Here is a 23,494-nt window from a genome sequence, read left to right as displayed (position 1 = left end):
TTTCCTTTTCAAATAACTGAAAGTGAGAGGTTGTAATCTGAATAAAGGGAAAAAGGCCTTTCTTGAACATTGGGTGAGACAATCTTACTAATTTGCTTGAGAACCAGTTCGGATTTAAGTATAACTTTTGTATGACTGAAGCTTTTAGTGATAGGTCTAATGCTTTAATATTTAATAATTTCTGTCCTCCGAATTCATATTCATTATAGAAATATGCTCTTTTAATTTTGTCTGGCTTGCTGTTCCAAATAAAATTGAATATTTTTTTCTCATATAATTTAAAAAACTGTTCGCTAGGCGTAGGCAAGACCATAAGCAAATAGGTAAACTGGGATAATACTAAAGAGTTAATCAGGGTGATTTTTCCACAAATTGACAGGTATTTTCCTTTCCATGGTAGTAAGATCTTATCTATTTTTGCTAACTTTCTATTAAAATTTATTGAAGTGAGATCATTTATTTCCTTTGGGATATGTATTCCGAGTATATCCACATCACCATCAGACCATTTTATTGGTAAACTACATGGTAATGTAAAAATTGTATTTTTAGTGATCCAATACGTAATATAGTACATTTGTCATAATTTGGTTGTAATCCAGAGAGGTTAGAAAATGTATCTAGATCCTCTATGAGGCTGTGGAGGGATTCTAGTTGTGGATTTAAAAGAAAACATGAATCATCAGCGTACAATGACACCTTTGTTTTTAAGCCCTGTATTTCTAATCCTCTGATATTATTATTGGATCTGATTTTAATAGCTAACATCTCGATGGCCACAATAAATAGATATGCCGATAGTGGACAACCTTGTTTCACTCCTCTTGACAGTTTAAAACTTTCTGAGAAATAGCCATTATTTACTATTTTACACCTAGGGTTACTATACATGATTTTGACCCATTTTATAAGAGATTCTCCAAAATTGAAATGCTCCAGCATTTATATATAAACCCCAGTCTAACTTTATCAAATGCCTTTTCGAAGTCTGCTATGAATAGCAGGCCTGGTTTCCCATATTTTCCATAGTGTTCTATTGTTTCCAATACTTGCCTTATATTATCTCCAATGTATCTTCCATGTAAAAAACCTGTCTGATTAGAATGAATAATATCCGACAATACCTTTTTAATTCTATGCGCTATACATTTTGCTAGGATTTTTGCATCACAACACTGAAGTGTAAGGGGCCTCCAATTTTGTAAATGGACTGGATCTTTATATTTTCCACTTGTATCCTGTTTCAGTAATAATGAGATCAGACCTTCTTCTTGAGTGTCAGATAATCTACCATTTACATAGGAGTGGTTAAAACATGCTAATAACGGTCCTCTTAGTATATCAAAAAAGGTTTGGTATACCTCGACTGGTATGCCATCCAACCCTGGAGTTTTCCCAGACTTAAAGTCTTTAATTGCATCCAGAAGTTCCTCCTCTGTAATTTCACCTTCACATGAGTCTTTCTGTGTGGCTGTTAATTTGACATTATCAATAGAAAAAAAAATCTCTACAATTAGCTTCAGTTAGAGGAGATGGAGGCGACTGAAAAGAAAACATATGCTTAAAGTACTTTGTTTCTTCCTTCAAAATATCATTTGGTGAATTATGGGTGCGTACATTGTTAGGTTGCAGGGACGTTCTGAGAATGTTTCACTATGGTTCCCTGAAGGTTTTCCTGGGAGGTTTTATTAACGTTCTCAGAAAGGAAATTATAGGGTATTTGAAAGTAATTAAGTAACGTTCTGAGAACATGTTTCAATAAGACTTTTAACTTTAATGACACTACTAGCTTAGTTTAACTGTTTTGAACTCCAAGCACAGATAGGACACATGTAAATTAATTTGCTTTGGCATTAATCATGCAAACACCATTTTTTTTTTGTGGCATGGCATCAGTGAGATTCAAACCTATGATCTTCCATTCTCTATCCATGGAATTAGTCCACTGCACCACCAGGGTGGAGCTAATATGCCAAAGCTGTTCATTTTTGTCTATTCAAACAGACAGAGCCCATTTCAAAGGAATCAAGCACTCATTAAGATCAGGTGTGACCAATTACTGGGTGCAGCCAACACACCTGAACACGCTTAATAAGATAGAGGATAGAGAGCATTTTGTTGACAGTAACCACATTTCCATTCACAGTTTTTATGTGAGCAAAGTCATACCGTATAAAATAAAATCACGACAGCTGTGATGGAAACAGGAAGTTTCGGTACAATTTTAGAAATGCCGACAGATCATTTGTTAGTTCGACATGGTGGGATCTTTTTGTGTCCGTAAAATGAATTATACGCAAATATTGATATAATAATCATAATCTCAAAGTAAACTTGGAGTCACGTGATGACGTGTGTGCTCCTCCCACTACGGCTCGGGAAACTATGCAGTTCATTAGGCTACAGATGAAATAAGTTATGATGAACTTCACAGAATGGTGAAAGTGCACGGTATGAGCTTGATGATCCTTTCCATTAAATGTTGAGTGTCTTATTCTGGTGACATGATGATCGATGCTTGACTGACGTTTGACAAATACAAATATTATATCATATAATAATCTCATCATGTAGACTAACCTACCCACAGAGCCTACCCGCACTGTATCTGAAAGCTTTTGGCTAGAGCGCATGTGCCAAGACCAGACTAGGCACATTTGCTATTTAACGTAACAGTTTTTGTGACAAAACTATCGTTAGAGTTGAACATGTGATGGAAAGACATTGAACATTAGATTTTTATTCGGTACATGAAAACTTAAGGTATATTTTGTGTGCACTACGTCGTCACATATAGATTTTTAATCCGCAACAAGTCAGTATGTTGGACACACCACTGGTGAGAAAATCCCCATATTTTCTTTTCCAGATTTTAGAATATTCGCATGAAAATCTAACGCCAATTGGATGGAAACCTAGCTACTGAGAATGGAATGTATATGTTTTTAATATGTACAGTATACGTTACTAATGTTTTCTATGCAAAGTTTTCTTAAAGCTGCAATATGTAGCTTTTTGGGAGACCTGACCAAATTCACATAGAAATGTGTGTTATAGATCTGTCAACCCTGTTTCCATTGGCACTTTGAAGTCAACCCGGGTTGGGCTGGCCTCCAGAAATGAGAAATGATGTCATGCTGCTAGGTAGCCAATATGTGACTGTGAAGCTGGCATCGCTTATGTTGCTAGCGAGCTAGCAAGATTAAGAATTTAATTCACCCTCACTGTACTGTAACTAACGTTACCCCAAACTCCTGCTAGTGCCAGCCAGACTCAGAGCCATGTATTTAGCTTGCTAACGTTAGCTAGCTAGCTAACCAAGCAAACCAGACGACAGGCTTGATATGATGTAGCTAGCTGTCAATACGACCTGGCCAGCTAAAATTCCTGCTAGTTAGCCAGCTAGCTTGTTTCGACTCTGATTTTCTAGCTAACGTTAGGTAGTTAGCATTCGGGGCTGACTGTTCTCATAAAAGTTTGTTGTGTACTGCAAAAATGTATGAAGGACCCAGCTATGGTGGTAATGTGCTAGCTAACAGCAACAAGTCCAGATGAGCTAGCTAAACGTTGTGTCAGCATCCAGAAGTGATCAGCTGGTGGTCACCAGCCCAAATTCTAATAGAGCTGCCACCAGTTGTGAAACTGGGCTGCACTGGCCCGGGTTTCCCTCGACCCAGCTCGAATTTGACCCTAATTTTAAGTGCCAGTGGAAACGGGGCTTCATTCTCATTGAAAGCAAGTGTATGAAGCGGCAGATCTGTTTTATGTGCACTATTTCTGTGCCTCCCGTTCTTAAGTTTCATTTTTTGCGTCTTTTACTTTTGGTTTTGTACTACAGCTTCAAACAGCTGAAAACACAATATTTTTCTTTATGGAAAATATATTTTACAGCGGTTTAGATGGTACAATGATTCTCTACACTCTACTTGCTTGTTTTGTCACAAACTGAAATTAGGCAAACTATTAGAATTTTAGCAAGCAGGAAATGGCGGAGCAATTTCTGCATAATGCATCTTTAATGTTCAGAGAACATTGAAAAAGAACCATGATGAAACATGGCAGAAAACGTTACGCTGAAGTACTGAAATTCCCACAGAACAACGTTGTTTCTTAACGTTCTTGGAACAATTTGAGAACATTACTTTAAATAGAATGAGGAAACCTGTAGGAAACGTTATGCTGAAGTACTGAAATTCCCATCTAAGAAACATATGGTTCTCAGAACGCTGTGTGGAGGTTGTATGCAAAATATTCATAGGACAACCACGCTCTCACCAAGCTCTAAGAAACATATGGTTCTCAGAACGTTATGTGCTAGCTGGGGTGTGTGTGTCTGTGTCATTACCTGCCTAGGGCTCCACATAGCTAGAATAACACAATGGCGACACTTGGGTCATTGTGTTGGTCTACAGGAGATCACTGGGTTGACCTGGTCTGGTCCTTGTCTACATATAACAGACAAGATCCAGTGTCTCTCCACTAAACAACCCTGGTATCTTCTGTCCATTGTTACATTTTAACTTACACATATCAGAGGGAAAAGGCACTTTTCAAAGGTCATAAATGCAGGAAAACTGAATCATATAAAGTTAGTTTCATGCAGGTTTCTTAACACATGCAAGGTGGTGGATAGATAACGGAGGACAGTGTTCTAACCCACAGATCCCTAAAGAATGTAGGGTATATTTATTGTAGTGTCTAGTTCAACCAGGACAAATTGGGGTGTATGTAAACACAGAGCTAGAGAGTGAGCTGGGTGGGTGATACATGGACTTATCCCTAGATCCTCATCTTTTCAATCAGTAGACATAGTTTTACTCACAAGGATTTTTCTACAGTACAAACTTATTTTCACAGCTCAACATTGCACAGCTTACTCTATAATCCTCAATCTAAATACTCCTTTCTATCCAATACTCATATATATCTACCTATTGAGGGGAAGAGAGGAGTAAATCACAGTATAGTAATCAGAGGTTGTTCCTGCCTGCCCTCCAGGGGTTCCTACACAGAGACCAGTTATCTGTGGGAATCACTGACACCATGGAAACAGAAACACAACAGTTCGATATTACTCTGAAACATTCCTCAGCCTAGCCTACCTCAGCTGACTGAAACAGAGAGAGAGAGAGCGAGAGAGTCAAGTCTTCTTTATAAAAGATGAGAAACTGAAAAATCCCTGTAGTTTCAACGTTGTGTTGATATATTGACCTTCAACAACAGTCAACTGTTCTGAAACAGAAAACAGTCTTCAGATTGTCATACTGAAAGGTATCGTGACACATTCAATTAATTCCTTACCATAATCACAGACAATGACTCTTGTAACGTCATCTTCCACCAGGCATGTGAGAGGAGTGATTCAGTCTATCCAGTACTAGGAGCATTGGAATATTGATAAGGATTACGCAACAGACAAAAAGTTACACATTAGAGAACAATAAGAACTATAGAAACAAACACCTTTAGCTTATCATATTGCATACATTTATTTAAGAAACCAACAAACTTAAAACAAAAAATAACTTTTCATGGCTTAAAAAATTCACGTGAGCTTAAAACATAATGACACTAAAGTAAAAAAATAGCAGTGTTAATGTTTACAGCCTACTGCCATATATAATCTCACTGAGGTAAATATAAAGTATATTACACTGTATAAAGGCATATACCAGTGAAGATATGTAGACCATAGACTTAAAGCCAGTTTGACCCCAACACCGCCCCTCTACAATATGGGTAAATCATCATCATGATACTTTTCACCTAAAGGCATGACATTTGAGTTCCTTTACACTAGCACTATAAGGCACAATTTAAGAGTCTATATTTGGGGATTTCATAAAACATGTTGTTTACCATGTGCTAGGCAACATCATGTCCAATATGCATTGATGTTAGACCTCTTGATCTTCAAATTTAGAATATCTAACTAGATCTTTACATCTTTCGCATTAGCCCTTTAACAGCCTATCAAGAATTGTGATGAATACATTCTGCTTTCATTTCATCCATGAGAGATATGTCTATGAAAATGACAAAACAAGTAGCAAGTCCACGATATTGTCAGCCATTTTCACTACTCTGGAGCTCAGCAGCGTCCAGGGCTAATTTAAAACGTGTTCCATTTCTTGCCAATGCTGTCTATATCCCAACTGTTATAGGAGAGATCCCTCTAGTCTCTTTATTTTCATAAGGCACATTCAGACAGTTCCAGTGCATCACAGTCCACATACATACAGAGAAATATTGTATTTTCAATGAGCCTCTCCCAGTGTCTTTACCTAGTCGGCCGAATGGCTCCCATGCACTATTAGCAGGTACTGCTCTGTGTGTTCCCTGACTCAGACACATAGGCCTTGCTCTTCTTGGAGTACTTCATGGAGCTGAAGGAGACCCTCATCCTCTCCACCGTCCTGCTGCTTCTACACAGCAGTGTGTTCTTCACATGGTTCCTGAAGTCCTCAGACACAAAGTAGTAGATGAAGGGATCCAGACAGCTGTTGAGGCTGGCCAGACACAGGGTGGTGATGTAGAAGCCGTAGCCGTTGTTGATCACCCCGTCCTTGAGGAGGGTGTAGTGGATGACCAGCATGATGTTACTGGGGACGAAACACACCAGGAAGGTGACCAGCACGGTCACGATCAGCACCACGGCTTTCTGACGGTTCTTCCCAGCGTTCCCGTCCGTCATGGAGTTCCCCAGGGCCTTGAGGAGGAGAATGTAGGCCAAGATGATGACCAGGGAGGGGACTAGGAAGACAATGCCGGCCATGAGGACGAAGTAGAAGTAGGGGAGCGCTACGTCAGGGAAGGGGTTCTCCAGGTCATGAATGATGTTGACGTCATGGCAGGTGGTGATGTTGAGGTCCATGAGCTTGGCCGTGTGGTCGTAGAGGTACAGGGGGGTGGTGGTGAGCCAGATGAAGGCCCAAATAGAGACGGAGACAGTGATGGCCATTTTGTTGTTCTTCTTCTGGTGGGACAGAGGATGAGCCACCACCCAGTAGCGCTGCACACTCAGACAGGTGATAAAAAGGATGGAGCAGTACATGTTCCCGTAGAAGAAGCCCACCAGCACTTTACACAGCCTCTCTCCATAGATCCAGTCATTGCCGTTGAAGTGGTAGGCGATCTTCAGGGGCGTCCAGATGACAAACAGCAGGTCGGACAGAGCCAGGTTGGCCATGTAGATGGCGGCAGGGTGCTTCTTCTTGGTCCTGAACAGGAAGACCCAGATGGCCATGGCGTTGGTGGGCAGCCCCACAGCAAACACCACTATGTAGACAATGGGGAGGAACACCGTGGTCAGACTGCTCCGCAGAGTTTCCGCGGTTGCCTTGTCCACCGTGACGCGGTCGGCATCCTGAGGGTCGACCACCCCGATGAACGCACGTCCTATACCTGTGATAAGAAACAGGAGAGAAACATCACTGATAAAGATCTGTAATATTGGACAGTGTGTTGGCGATTTCCAACATACAATAAGCTACTATAAATAAGCTACATTTAACATAATCATCTTGAGCAGAGTTCTTTGAGTTTAAACATGTAACAGAAATTGTATTGTTAAAAAATGACATGATAAAAATAAATGCTCCAAATATAGTTGAATTATGAGGCTATTAACTTTAATTTCCCTCTCTTATTCATTGGTCTGATAATCACAAACAGGGTCATGTTCTATCTAGGCTACTCATTCTAAAAACACACAAAATACATATTCCAGTCAGGTGAAAAAACATTGACACCTACAATAAACAGCTGCACCATACTTCTTTTTATGTTAAATGATAAGACAGAGTCATTGATGCGACTAACCAGTGGGTAAATCCATTTGAATTCAATCACTTTTTGACAGCACCCCAAAATATTCAAGAGGTAAAGGTGCTCAAAGTTGACTTATTTTGCATACCCCACCATACCATTAGACATCCATGTCTTCATCAATGGAAAAGATAAACGTTTGAGATTGATCCCATTTAAAAGCTTACAAATTGGGTTGTCAAACTATTTAAACATTCCTCGATAAAAACAATTCATAACAATTTTCGCATATGTTGTAGTTTGTAGACTCTATTTTACATAATCTGAGGTTTTTGTGTTGTGTCCACCATCGGTTGCTCGAATACAGGGTGGGTGTAATGTTTTGGCTGATAAATGTACTAAAATGGGAATAAAATTGATGTTTCAACTTTCAACGATTGTTGGAGGTCCACACATCTGAGAATGTTGACTTGAATGGGAATATCTGTTGTTTTAAATTATACTGTCAATCCTCCATAGGAAACCTATTGAAATCATAGAAATATAGGTAATAGATTAAAGTAGGTTTACCTAAATATCAAAATAAAAGTCCTGCACGTGCACCACATGTGGATAAAAAAGGAATAACTTGTATTTTGACATGAGGTAAGCAGAGAAGTACGTCTACAACAGACCCACGTTTGAAGATCTGTTTAATAATACGATCCTTTAGATATTTTATCTCAAATTCCACCCGTCATAATGACCAACCTTCCTGCCCACCGACACAGTAAATTGAAATGGAATTGTATTTAACTTCTGGCTTCCCATGGACTATTTTTGTGCAACCCAATTGAAAGAAACGCTGGTGTATATAAATACTTTATCTCCTGAATGTTTTAGCATTCAGGTCCAAAAAGTCACATTCTGACCACTTCTTCCATGGGCAAAGACGTATGGAAAGTTGTTTAAATCAAAAGGGATGCTGTCAAAAAGTGTATTGAATTCAAATGTATTTACCCCAGTACAAGTACGCTAACTCAAGATAATACAATGTGTCTATAGGTAGGATACTGACAAAGGCATGAGATCAACTATAAAAGGTAAATCTTACCAATTGCATTTGCTGCACACACGCAACCGAACAACAATAAGCAGGAAAGTATTTGAGATGAGGCCATTGTCCTTGAACTTTGTACAGTATAAATGGTCGGTGTCTATGAATTGTCTTCGTCCTCCCGCGGTCGAGATGGTAGTTAACTTACTCCGATGTCCGATACATTCTCTATTACATAAACAGAAGGACACACCCTAAAAACAAGAGACTGACGGAATCAGGTTACCTGCGTGGCCTCTCTCTCTCTCTCGCGCTCTCTCTCTCTCTCTCTTTCTCTCACATGCGTCCTGATCATGTCCACATTCTGATTGTGCACACATTCTTGGGGGTCTACACATGGTCCCTCGACATGGTTTCGAGTGTCTGAATTTACACGCTCTAACCTGTTTGGTCTTATCCAAAAATAACCCAGACAAATCGCAGTTGATTCAATGTAAATCTTATTGGGGGATAGACCTATTTCTAAATAAATCTAATTATTCACAATTTTATGTATGACTGGACTTCATGTTTACCCTCTGTATTTTCAAGTAATGTGGAGGCAGCATTGTGTCATGAGTATGCTTGTCACCAGAAGGGAATGGGGAGTTTGTCAGGATAAAAATAAATATGAAAGAAACAAAGCCCAGGTAAAAAGTTTGCATATTGCTGTCCATCAATGATTCCCGCCCAAATGTACTAAGGTTGAGCATTTGCGACAGAAACAATTGATATAATGTTGCCCGAAAAGTTGTGCAGTGTTGGTAGAATCTTATTCAAAGCTGTAAATGCTGCCAAAGATGCTTCCACCAAGTGTTAACATTTTACATTTACATTTTAGTCATTTAGCAGACGCTCTTATCCAGAGCGACTTACAGGAGCAATTAGGGTTAAGTGCCTTGCTCAAGGGCACATCGACAGATTTTTCACCTAGTCGGCTCGGGGATTAGAACCAGCAACCTTTCGGTTACTGGCACAACGCTCTTAACCACTAAGCTACCTGCCGCCCGTTAACTCTGCGGTGTAAAGAAAGACATACACAATCAAGACTTCTTCATTTTGTTATTAATAAAAAATAATTCTATACTTGTTCTTTCACTTTGAAAATGTGGAGCAGGTTGTGTAGATCTGTAGGAAAAAAAATATTATTTCATATTTTGATTTTTTATTTAATTGCAGCAAAATGACAACTGTGCAAGGGGTGTGTAGACTTTCACTAGGCACTGTACAGTAGGTCAAGAATGGCTCCCTTGATAAAGAACAGTACCCATTACCAGAAGTGTAGGGTCAGTGCTGGGCACTGAGAACTAAGTTTACAGTTTCAGAGAGCTCAGTGCTGGAACAAACTTAATGGATACATCTCTGACTGTCAAAATGTGGGGGATGGATCACATTTTGTCTTCTAGATAAAACCAACAAAATCTGCACTAAAATTGTATGAGGGGAGAGGGGGCAATGCAACAAGCACATAGTCTGAAGTAGTCTGGGGTTGCATCTCCGTTTAAAATGGCTTTCTCTCCATTGATACTGATGAAAACAAAATGTCAGGTGAAAGAAACATAGTAGATTGAGAGCAACCCGGTATTGCCTTTAATCCGTCCAGTTCTTTAAAAACATCAGTACAGCCAACTTCCATCTCCACATGACAACCCCCCCTAACAGGAGCTGCTCTGTGTGTTCCCTGAGTTTGAGGTGTAGGTGCCAAGGTTGAAGTCAATTCCATTTTAATGCCATACAATTCAGAAAGTAAACAAAATCAACCAATCCAATTCCACATTTTCCTAATCAGTATTTACTGAATTGACTGGAATTGAAATGGAATTGACCCCAACCCTGGTAGGTGCTGCTCTTCTTGAAGTACTTCAGAGCACTGAACGAGACTATCATCCTAATCATGTCCTCTGGCTGCGGCACCTCAGCGTATTCTTCACTTGCTCCCTGAACTCATCTGAGATGAAGTAGTAGATGAAGGGATCCACACAGCTGTTGAGGCTGGCCAGACACAGGGTGGTGATGTAAAAGCCATAGTCATTGTGCTCTACTCGAACCAGCAGGAGGGAGTAGGTCACCAGCATCATGATGTTACTGGGGGTGAAACAGACCAGGAAGATGATCAGCACAGTGATGATGAGCACCACAGCCTTGCGCCGATTATTGGTGATGCTGGCGTCCGTCATGGAGTTCCTCAGGGACTTGAGCATCAGAACATTGGCCACCACGCACACCACGGTGGGAACTACAAATCCCAGGGTTCCCATGGTCATGAAGTAGCCGACGGCCATGCTATTCTGGCTGGGCCGGGTGACGTCGTGGCAGGTGGTGATGTTGAGGTTGGTCACCTTGACTGTCTGGTCGTAGAGGTAGAGAGGGGTGGTCAGAAGCCAGACCCCCACCCAGACTGCGACCGAGATACCGATGGCTACCTGGATATTCCTACAATTCTGGGAGAGGGGGTGAACAATAGCCCAGTAGCGCTGGACACTGATACAGGTGATGAAGAGGATGGAGCAGTACATGTTCCCGTAGAAGAAGCCCACCAGGACTTTACACAGCCTCTCTCCATAGATCCAGTCGTTGCCGTTGAGGTGGTAAGCGATCTTCAGGGGCGTCCAGATGACAAACAGCAGGTCGGACAGAGCCAGGTTGGCCATGTAGATGGCGGCATGGTGCTTCTTCTTGGTCCTGAACAGGAAGACCCAGATGGCCATGGCGTTGGTGGGCAGCCCCACAACAAACACCACTATGTAGACAATGGGGAAGAACACAGTGGTCAGATGACTGTCCAGAACCATGCGGGCGTCCAGGGAGATCTGCACCCCCACCGCTGTCTCGTCCCCCGTGAATCCTCGGTCTTCAACGTCAGCATCAAACCGCTCTGAGAAAGAGAGGAGAGAAACAAGGTGAGTATAAACAGGGCTGTTTAAGGACTTCCAACAATGGTCCAAGATGGCGTAGTAGTGCAGTTGTGTTTTTGTCGTATGTCTGTAAATAGCCTGTAAATACCCTATTTTTCTGTATTTTTCGTACATATTTCCCTATCAGACTTTTCATCCTTCTACAAAATATACTTTCCTGCAACCCGCCTCACTCAATGTGGAACGGATTCTATTATTGACTTACCTTTATCTAGAATCTAGAATCTCCAGTTGAAACTAGCTAGCCAGCTAACTAGCTACTTGCTATTAGCCACAGCTAGCGCTATTTCACCCAGAACATTGGATTTTTTTTCTGCGGGATTAATTTTAATCACTGGACATTAATCACCGGATATTCGGCCAGTCTGCACAGCTGCTATCGACCCAGAACATATCAGTTTTTCCGCCGGAATCACTGAATCACTGGACCTTTAACTCCGGATTCATCGCTACCAGCTAGCTACAACAAAACGGACGCTGTGGTCTGGCTAATCATCCTGAGCTAGGCCCATCTCCCGGCTATCTACCTCTCTGAAAATGTACCTCAATCCAGGGATGAGAAATGCGCTGCACTCGGAATTGTCCCATTATCCCAACTGTTTTACCGAGAAGATTTAAGATAGAAAAATGTCAATTTGTCCTCATGCTAGGTAGCAGAAGCCACAGCAGCCATTTTGGAATGGCAGTGTCAGCCAATCAGCTCCTTTAATTAATCAACACGACGTGCCATTCCATAATGGCTGCTATAACTACTGCTAGCTAGCATGAGGACGAAAATGGCAGTTTACTTAACTAGCAGTTGTTCAATATTACCCGGTGTAACAGTTGGGATAAACGGACAATTCAGAGTACAACGCATTTCTCATCCCTGGATTGAGGTATGTTTTTTCCGAGGCATATCTCACACCAGCTTCGCGGTATCTTAATCTACACAGTAAGCCTGTTCGACCCTAGTGCATCTGTAAGCAAACTGGTCGATCTGCTGGTTACAGTCAACTGAAGAGGTAGGGTACACACCCCTCCCTCACACAATAGGTGGGAAGAAAAAACCTGTGTGATGTCATAAGTCATGTGACCATACACGCCTGTGTTGACACTGATCTAAGGTTATGGATGATTTTCAAGTACATATGTTGTAGAATTAAACACCTATATGCCTTAAAATGTTTATGGATTGAGAACCAGTTGAAGGGCAGAGACATTTATGTGTTTTTCATAGACTCTCTGCAGCTGGTCTGAGTATGTCAATGACATGTGATGGCTGTGTGGGGATTGGAGTAACAATGGACCTAGTGTTATCATTTGTTTTGCTTATGACCCTATGACCTGACACATGGCCACATGCACATAATCTCAAGGGCCAGGGAGGATGGTAAATGATAAATGCCTTAATGTATGTACGTGTATTATTTGTAAAGAAGGGTCTGCAACCATATAATGAGATTAGGGAAAGGGTCTGCTACCAATATAATGAGATTAGGGAAGAGGCTTCCTGTGGAAAAGCGCCCATGACCTTTTGGAGTACATTACAGGTGACATCTGGACGTTGAAAGCTAAGGTAGAGTGGTACTAAAATAAGTTAATCATTTGCCCTAAGGGGAGGGACTGTATATGCTATGTAACACGATTATGCATTTGTGTGTATAAAAGGGAGCTCTAAGCCAAAGAGAGACAGTTTTTTGCTCCATGGAGCAAGCTCAGGCTTTGTTATGCAATAAAGTCTAAATTCTTGAATTCACAAGCTCCGGTGTCTTGAGAGATATTTTTGAGTCAAATATTTCCACGACATAATTGGCGAGCTTGCCAGGAGATGAAAAAAAGAGATCAGAGACGGTGTACATCTGCAGTTATGAAACGGCTTGGACGGACCATACAAACAAAAGCGGCCGCTTTTAAAAGGTAAGCCAAGTTCTTACTTATATAGTATAACGTTTGTGTGGTCCAATCCGGGGCACGGTATCAGCAGCAGAAATACCAAAGTAGGTCTCTCCAAATTTAAGAACCAGAAAATTAGAGACTAGGGGCTTTTGAATTTAAGAATACATGTCGCTGTTGTTTGTCCGAACCGTCTGTTCAATTGATTTGATTCATTTGATTCATTAGATTCATCTTGCTGATCGCTTTGTCTGAGTCATTTCGGCACGGGTGGTTGTCCCGCTGGTTGAGCGATCAGACAATAACATGTTAAGTCCTGCAGATACCGCTTTAGACGTGTTGGGGAAGTGAATCGTCTTGAGGACTGCTTAGGTAGGCAGAAATCCTGTGTAATACCGCTCCTTTTCCTGTGTTGAGAAAGTGTAACAGAAAAAATAGGGCAGAATTGACAGGTCGCTTAGGAAAGCGTAGTAGAAGTCCAGGTGTGTTGAGGAAGTGTAATACCTAGGGGGCTAAATAAATAGAAATCCTGTGGATACCGCTTTGGAGAGCTAAAATTAGCATTCCAGAGGACTGAACGGGCAGGTGGCTACCTACGGTTACCGCTCTGATGAGGAATTATTTGTTGGAGGTCTGCTCAGGTAGGTAGGGCATCATCCTGTGTTGTGGTGATGCCAAAATTAGGTAGGGTCGATCAGATAAAAAAGTTAGGTCATCCGGCGTAGGTGACACCATAAATTGGAGTAACACCGGTCATCCTGAGTAGGTGAACGGGTTAAATAGCTACAAGGGCTTCAAAATATAGAGAAAGTGTTAAATAAGAGTAGGTCTGCTCATCTCGTATGGTGAATGGTTTGCTTGTGCGGCTGTGAGTCATTCAACTGTCTGATTCATTTGGGCACAAGTGGCTGCTCATCTGTGTGAGTGAGAATAATAAGAAATCCTGCAAGTAAATAGCCTTTCTGTAAGGAAAGGAAATATATTTGAGGTTGTTTGAAGCTTCTGTCTGATGGAGAAAGGGTGTGCCCAATCTCACATTAGGAAAGAGAAGAATAAATGGTGCGTGGATATTCATTGATCAACTGAGTGTAGAAAATTCACGTTACCAGGAGGGGTAGAATAAATCCTGTTGGAGGAACAGGTCACGTGTACCGGTGTAGTCATATGACGTTTATGCATTGTATTTTGATAAATCTGTTAGGGTATGTTTCTGACATTATATTTAGAAACTTGAGAGGTGATGCAGTATTATGATAAATTGACCTCAGTAAAATAATAACTAGGATAGGGTTAACATTCCACATTTGGGCCCTTTGATAGAGTAAAATATTCCTGTAGGTTATACAAAGTAATTAAGGGCGTTTAAGAACAACATTGTATAAATATGGAATAAGAGTGGTATAATGATGTAAATTAGTCGCACTCTGAAGTTTGAATGATGAGATATAGAGGTGTGTTTGATAATTATATATACATTGAAATAATAAGCTTTTCTTGTAAATTATATCTTGGAGTTTCGTACAACAATGCCTGTCATAGAATTTTGTAAGATCAGGGAATAGTGACCAGCATATATGATTCTAGGAGGATTCTATGACTGAGGGAAAGGATTTGGGTAATTTGTTGTTGTTCCGCTGAGACTAGATGGTGATTAACTGATTTGTGGCAATAAAGAATAATTAGAAACATGAATGGTTTGGTAGATATGAATAAATTGGAATATAATGAATTTTATGTGAGTGTGATTTAATACGAGGGATTGGATAAAATTATAGGTGTTGACTTGCCCAAAAATTTAGACGTACGTGGAAATGGGAGAGAGTACATAGGACATGTGGTAGAATTAAGCATTATAATAAACTATCTATTATTTCAGAAGCAGATATATAATTAATTTGGTTAGGTCGTTAGATCTGTTTCCAAATCAATTAATGTGGGGTTTGACTTGTTGACTGCTAAGTTGATTACGTTGAGCGTGTGAGATCTGTGTCCTTCAAAGCTATTTTCTGATAAAGTGTGGTATGTGCCAGATACTAAAACTACTGACCATTATCATTGGAATAAAGGAGGATTAACTTGTCATTTCAATAAGGCATAGATTCGGCATCGCTGAACAGAGTCTAGGTTTTCTAAGTATAGTTTAGCTATAGTTGTGGGTTGTTTAGATTGAAGGAACAGTCAGGATAAGATTGGAAGATCTAGTAGCCTGCGTCTTTTCGGACTGAAGGACTCACTTATTCAACGGGAAGGAGTGAGGAGTGACTATAGTCTGAATAGCGTACTGGCAATTGCGATAGAGTTATGGCCATAATTTGAATTGTTTAGGTAGACTGGAATGAAAGTAAGGTATTTTAATATTATGAATATACATATATTATTAGTTATTGTTGGGATGTGAATAGATTTTACTAATACCATGAACTAGTTTCCGGTTAAAAGAGAGTCATACTTGTTTGACTGTATCGAGCTGAAATAGTTATTTAAAGAAAGTTTGAATAGTTGGATGGAAAACATCTATTTGACAAAATTCTAATTGTTATTACTTTATTCTATGGTTTGCGTCACCAGTGGTGTATGCGAATATTTGGTGAATTGTAGAATGATAATGTATTTTCATTACGTAAACCAGGGGATGCAAGGAGCTTTGGCTTTTATGCTGAGGGAATAGCGTCAATTTATAGTGGGTTCTGGATTTGTTGAATAAACAAACTTATGTTTTGAACTAAAGTAATGCGATGGGCTACAATTATAGCATTATCAGAGGAGGGCACTGTGTGCTCATCTGTGGTCCTCTGTAGCTCAGTTGGTAGAGCACGGTGCTTGTAACGCCAGGGTTGGGTGTTCGATTCCCAAGGGGGGCTAGCATAAATATAATAATGTATGAGCACACTAATTGTGAGTCGCTTGGAATAAGAGCATCAGCTAAATGACTAAAATGTTAACGGAGAGGAGTCTACGTGGTAATAATTTTTAGTCATTGAATGAGGTTTTGCTAGATTAAACGAGTGACAATGGTGGAATATGTCTATAAATAAATTGGATTGTGATAAATGGATGATTTTAATATATGATGGTGAACTATAGCAAGTGTTTGGTGTTACTTGTAGCTTACTTAGAAAGGATATATTAATAGATTCATTCATTCTGATAATGGCGGAGTGATGGTTTAATTGCGTGGCTATGATTTTAGTTGATTACAAGAGAAATAGGATATAGTTTACGACGCATGGAGAAGTGAATGTATTTTATGGTAATAGATCAACTGAACCAAACATGACGTTACTACGGCAATTTAGGATGGTTAATGTTGTTAAGTTCGTTTTTAAACCCTATGATAGAGGTAAATGCAGAACGCTGTTTGAAAGTGGTTTATTAGGTCTGCTAGGAAAAATTAAAGAATTTCCATTTTTGTCTGTGGATGTTGGACATTGGGGCTTGCTGAAACGTGAGAGCGCTATAAGGGACATTATGGGTTACGTTAGGTGTACGGGGATCGCGTGTTTTGTGGGAGGTCGTGGAAGGTTGAATGTTATCGGCAGGAGATTGCTAGCTAGTTAGCGGTGAGAGCTAGTGTGGTTTTCGTTGGGTGACGTCACTTGCTCTATGAACTGGAAGTAGATGCTTTGGGTGGCACTGGTGGAGCGACGGGTAATGGTGCTTCGATGGTGAATGTTGTCAATGTGTGCAGAGGGTCCCTGGTTCAAATCCAGTAGGGGACAGAAAGCAAATCTTTTACATTGATGCTATTGATATGAATTACTGGTTTCATTGATAACATTATAGGAAAGATGTCCTACCAATTCATGTCGGATAGGATAACATAGTAATTGAAATTGCATATTGGTGAATTGGATGTTTTATTGTTTTTTTGTGTGTAATTACTATCTTTGGATTGTTGATTATATGTTAACGACATGTATACTTTCTCTTCCAGGAACATGGGGATTTCTTTATTGGGAGGTTAAAAAAGTCTGTCGGCTAGGGTGGAACTAGTTAGTAAAATTAAGTAGTTTTATTTTTAGGTTGTCATAGGGAGCTACAAAAATAAATAAGGCCTGGCCATTTTTGTTTGTTTATTGTTTTACTATATGGTGTTCAAATAACCACACATTTCTATTTGTTTTTTTTGACAGGATGGAAGTGAAATATCTTAAAGGGGCATACGCATGTAATTTGGGTTTTATTTACTGAGGGATAAGTAAATATGTATGATTTATTTTGAAAAGATCTGTACTAAGGAATTACAACATTTATGAAAGGGTTTGATGGTTGTTAGAAGTAGTATACTATAGGATGAAACAATTCATTGAATGATTTCAATGACCTCTGAAATCTGTCCTGGCTTTATAGTGCGACCTGATCACCCGCACTATGAATTCTAGAGGCATGCTGAATTAGGGGGTTAGATAAAATAAGGATAATTGTGAAGAAGTTTATAATTTGGAAAAATCCTATATATAAATTAGTCTAAACAGGACAAGGATGAAGTGAGAGAGTTAGTCCTGAAGGAGAAGTATTCCTTGAATAGTGTTATGGAATACAGTTAAGTAAAGATATGCTCAAGGGTTGTCATTTTCAGTTTAGTTATTATTTTTGGTTTAATAGGCAATATTGTTGTTGTTTTGTTTTTTGTACACATGCATCACGATGTGATGCATGTGTCCAAGGGGGGAAGTTGGGATTACAGAGGTTTTAATGGTTTATTATGGTTTTGTGGGGAAATATGCAAGGTGTATTAAGGATGTGAGCAGTAGTAATAATGTGTTATAGGTTAAATCATTTTTGTTTTTGTGATAGGAGGCATGGTGTAGAGGTGGTCTGTCTATGAAATAAGTGGACTACAACAAGCTGGAAGCAGGTGTGCTTCATAATCTCAAGGCTTCTCTTGACGGATGAGAGGACATAAGTAGCATACTGTGTCTCACCTAACCTAACAATGTTCTTAAGATTTTCTTTTCATGGGTGAAGATAACTATGCCCAACTGAGTAGGATAATCTGAGTATTTTCTGTGCCCTGGAGACTATGTGATGGCAAAAGACTACAGAAGAAAGAACTGGAAAGACCCTAGGTGGAGGGGCCTGTACCATGTGTTGTTGGCTACCTTAATGATGGTAAAAGTGGTGGAGTAGATACTTAGATTCATGTTTCCCACTATAGGAGTGTTCCAACCTCAGCCATTGGGTAGCATTGTTGTCTTTTGTGTGTGTCTGTGCTTGTGTCTTTGCAGCAGTAACTCTGAGCTTCCCTATGGGTAGGCTGATTGAAGGACACTTTTCACAGACCGATGTCGATAGATTGAGAGGGACTCTGGCTGATCCGGAGACCCTAGTGACGGGGGAAGGTTAACAACTGAAGTAACCATACACATCGTTGTCCAGGTTATACCAACGATGGTACGGATAGAGGGGAGTATCGGGTATCATCTTAACCATTGTACCAGAGTGAGGGAACTGGTGATTAAGAGACTTTAAGGACCTTCCAGACTGCCGAGAGATTCCAGACCACCGAGAGATTCCAGACCTCCAAGACGCACCAGATATCCTTATCATTGATTTCTCTACACTTGACTAGTTACCTGAGAATAAGGGGAATGGAGTACTGATAATAATAAATAGCAGAAGGAAAAGACACAGAAGAGATCACTATTAAAATACAAGGGTTAAAATATTATTGGTGTGTGAGAAACCAGCACAAAGAGTATGGGGAAGTCACATGGGGTAGTGTGACCTTAAGATAATGAAAGAAAGAGACAGATGAATCATAGACATAAGAAAAAACAGTCCAAGACTTAGATAAACAATTTGATGTAGTATTTGGTGTTAGATTTCCAGGGGAAAGTGTTATTAGAAGAGAGAAGTGTAAGCAATTGTTAGAATAGGAACAAGGAAAGGGAAACACCAGAGTAATGTCAAATAGAGTATGAGCAAAAATATAGGAATGTTACAATAAAACAATTGGGTTATATAATTTGGGTAAATTCAAGGGAGAATGTGAAACATAATGATTTGTCATGTAGACAATGTTAATAGGGAGGTTTTGGATTGGAAATTAACTCAACTGAATTGTTATGATCTGTCCTTTCCTGAGGTTACAGCGGATGGTGTCGTAATGCATTGCAGAGATCATTTGGCTCAGAACGGTGTAAACCTCAATAAAAACCAAAAATCCTCTACTCGGCTGAAGAGGAACAACAAAGGCGTTGAAGACGTTCCTGTCTGAACCACTTCTGCCAGGAGACCTGAATCCAGCATCAAATCAAAGCAATATACTGGTTTGCACATGGACAAAACAGAATGATGGTGGAGGTGTGGCGGTTCAGGTGTGACATTGGAATTGGGACATTGCTATGGGCAATCCAAGATGAACTATGAAGCTATCTGAAGAACATAATGAAGACGCCAGAAGATTGAGTGCCGGTAGAGGAAGGGAGTGTTAGTTGAGGTAGTATGTTGATTAAGGAGGTATTATACACTACTAAATTTATAGTAATTTGCACAATGCATTAAGGTACTGATCTGTTGTAATTCTCGTTATGAGGAAGTTAATGCTAGAATTATTATAATATAAATATACATTCGGCTGGTGTCAATATGTGCCAAGGTGAGAGTTTTAACTTCGAATGATGGAACAAAGGTGACTAATTAAGAATTGTCATTCTAAAGTTGTTTTGGGTAATTAATTTGATTATGATTATAAATTATAAGTGGACTGATTGATCTGAATAACTTATTAATATTAATGCTTAGTGATGTTGACATGGCAATGAATGGATTAGATATTGATTATTTTGATTGTTATAATAATTATGATATGGGTAAAAAGGTTATGTAAGCTAAAGATGTTGACACTATTTTTAACGTCCTAGATATTATGGTTAAAACAAAGTTGCATTTATTTCTTATATATTTTGATGTGTTAGGATACTACCACGTATATTAGAAATATAACAAAATAAAAGGGGAGCAATGGTTACAAAGCTCAACAGTAACAATTGGAGGTTAGCTTAAAGGGAAACCTTCAAGACTTGTAACCAATACCTGACTGGGCTCCTTGTCCTCATCAGGATGGGTCAGACAATGAGGAAGATACATTGGTCTGAATATATATTCTTATAAAATGTAACCACAGATGGCAAGGCTAAGAATAAGTATATGCACATCACTCATTTTATGTTATCTTTTGTTTTATTGGTTGGGACTTAAAAGTCCCAAAGGGGGGAATTATATGGATGATTTTCAAGTACATATGTTGTAGAATTAAACACCTATATGCCTTAAAATGTTTATGGATTGAGAACCAGTTGAAGGGCAGAGACATTTATGTGTTTTTCATAGACTCTCTGCAGCTGGTCTGAGTATGTCAATGACATGTGATGGCTGTGTGGGGATTGGAGTAACAATGGACCTAGTGTTATCATTTGTTTTGCTTATGACCCTATGACCTGACACATGGCCACATGCACATAATCTCAAGGGCCAGGGAGGATGGTAAATGATAAATGCCTTAATGTATGTACGTGTATTATTTGTAAAGAAGGGTCTGCAACCATATAATGAGATTAGGGAAAGGGTCTGCTACCAATATAATGAGATTAGGGAAGAGGCTTCCTGTGGAAAAGCGCCCATGACCTTTTGGAGTACATTACAGGTGACATCTGGACGTTGAAAGCTAAGGTAGAGTGGTACTAAAATAAGTTAATCATTTGCCCTAAGGGGAGGGACTGTATATGCTATGTAACATGATTATGCATTTGTGTGTATAAAAGGGAGCTCTAAGCCAAAGAGAGACAGTTTTTTGCTCCATGGAGCAAGCTCAGGCTTTGTTATGCAATAAAGTCTAAATTCTTGAATTCACAAGCTCCGGTGTCTTGAGAGATATTTTTGAGTCAAATATTTCCACGACAAGGTCAGTTTTGTAGATTTCCACTAAGGCTTCAAGTTAGAATTTGGTAAGGTATAAGCTGATCCTAGAGCTGTGCCTATAGGGGCAACTTCACTACCACCTGCAGAAAAACGGATGTGCAAATGTGTCTCCTTGACAAGCATAGGCCTAAGGAAATGTACAGCTCAGCACTGCAGTAGAGTAGGCCTACCAGCATGTGTAGTAGGTAGGCTAGTTAATAGTGGGATAACCTTTTAGTGGAAAATAGTGCATCAAGAAGATTTCCCCACAAACCACGTTTCCATCCACAGTTTTTATGGGAGTAAAGTCATACCATATAAAAAAAAGTAACGACAGCTTTAACAGGAAGTTTCGTAACAATTTTCTAAATGCCCACAGATAATTCCTTTGTTCAACACGTTGGGATCTTTTTGTGTTTGTTGTAATATTCATATGTGTCAGCATACTGAATTGTAATTGGATGCATTCTTCCGTCGTATCATACTGCGCTATGATTGGTTAAGACCACCCAGGTGGTGAGGTAATCTTCAAGATGATCATGGCCGGAGACACATGAACATGCCAGTTATAGCTAGCTAATAAAGAGCTACATTTATAAAGGTCCTGTCATGCTGCATTTTATTATTTTGTACAAAGCATACAAAACAAGACATGGTGTCAGAGTAAAAGGACAAAAATATGGATTTTGCTGGAGTGCCTTCACCTCGAATGGATTGGGGGTCTACAAATCTACCCGATTCATGGCGTAAGTTCAAACAGCATGTGGAGTTGATGTTCACGGGTCCTCTGAAGGAAAGAGGAGAAGAGGAAAAGTGCAGCTACCTGCTCCTCTGGATCGGTGAAAAAGGGAGAGACATTTACAACACATGGACACTTACCGAGGCTGAATCAAAGGTACTGAAAACATACTATGATAGTTTTGAAGCATATGTTATGCCAAAGACCAATACAATGTTTGCTAGGTACAAATTCCATGAGAATGTACAGGGAGCTAGCGAATCGTTTTAACAGTTTGTCACTGAGCGGCGTCTGCTTGTGAAAGACTGTGATTATGCAAACAAGGATGAGTGAGAGAGAAAGAAACTGAGAGAAAAACTTTTGAATGTTGGGTCTGAGCTAACGCTGGACAAAGCTATCGACATAGCCAGATCTCACGAGCTAGCACAGGTTCAGATGAAAACCATTTTGGGCGGCAGCACGAGCGCATCATGTGAACAAGCAGTGCACGCAGTCAGGCAGAAAGGCACACCTCCGATGCCCAGAGAGCATGTTTCAGAACGGAGAGAGACAGAATTCCAAAACAGAGCGACACAGATTCCAAACACCCCAAAACATGTGGATACAAAGTGCATGGCGAACAGGATAATTGCCCAGCTAAAGGCAAACAGTGTACTAAATGTGGATAATGGAACACTTTGCAAAAGTGTGCAGAGCTTACCGTGGAAAAACAGTACAAACAGTGAGTGAAGATGAAATGTCAATCAAAGAGTCAAATGCTGATGAACTGTTTATTGATTCAGTGACACAGAAAAGTCAGATATCAGAGACAGAGCAAGCCTTTGCTGACATTGAGATAGGAACACAAGGTTTTGGGCCAGTCTGGCTTTATTCATTCCTTCTGCTTTTGAATGTTGAGAAGTAAAAGGCCTTGAAATATACCTGTGCATCAGATTGTTTATGTCCTTATTTTGTCTCTCTAAAACTAGATTGCACACTGTCCATGACATTCAAACTACACACTGGTGCACTAGTAAACATTATTCCTCTGAATAAGTACCGACGCTTGACATCTGAGTGCCAGCTACAGCCCACCACACGCAGACTGACTGGTTATGGTGGTGAACAGCTCCCAGTAAAAGGCACATGCACTTTCAAATGCAAATACAAGGAAAGTGACATGATGTTGGACTTTTACATTGTTGACACTCGAGCACCTGCAGTGCTAGGTCTTAAAGCATG

General features: G+C 39.9%; 1 protein-coding gene and 1 pseudogene across 1 annotated transcript; both read right to left on the bottom strand.

The window, feature by feature from the left end:
• Positions 1-5,535: 5,535 nt before the first annotated feature.
• On the bottom strand, positions 5,536-9,016 carry f2rl1.2 (coagulation factor II (thrombin) receptor-like 1, tandem duplicate 2). Its single transcript, XM_041899531.1, has 2 exons — positions 8,861-9,016; positions 5,536-7,404 (listed from the first exon to the last, which is right to left on the bottom strand). The coding sequence occupies exons 1-2, from the start codon at positions 8,925-8,927 to the stop codon at positions 6,314-6,316; spliced, it is 1,158 nt and encodes a 385-aa protein (XP_041755465.1). The 5' UTR covers positions 8,928-9,016; the 3' UTR covers positions 5,536-6,313.
• A 1,010-nt stretch (positions 9,017-10,026) lies between these two features.
• The window catches only part of LOC121582638, a 28,543-nt pseudogene continuing 15,075 nt past the window's right edge, over positions 10,027-23,494 (bottom strand).

Source organism: Coregonus clupeaformis, chromosome 15, assembly GCF_020615455.1.
Source record: "Coregonus clupeaformis isolate EN_2021a chromosome 15, ASM2061545v1, whole genome shotgun sequence".
Taxonomy (NCBI): domain Eukaryota; kingdom Metazoa; phylum Chordata; class Actinopteri; order Salmoniformes; family Salmonidae; genus Coregonus; species Coregonus clupeaformis.
Note: the sequence above shows the minus strand (reverse complement) of the source record. Positions and strands in the feature narration are given on the sequence as shown.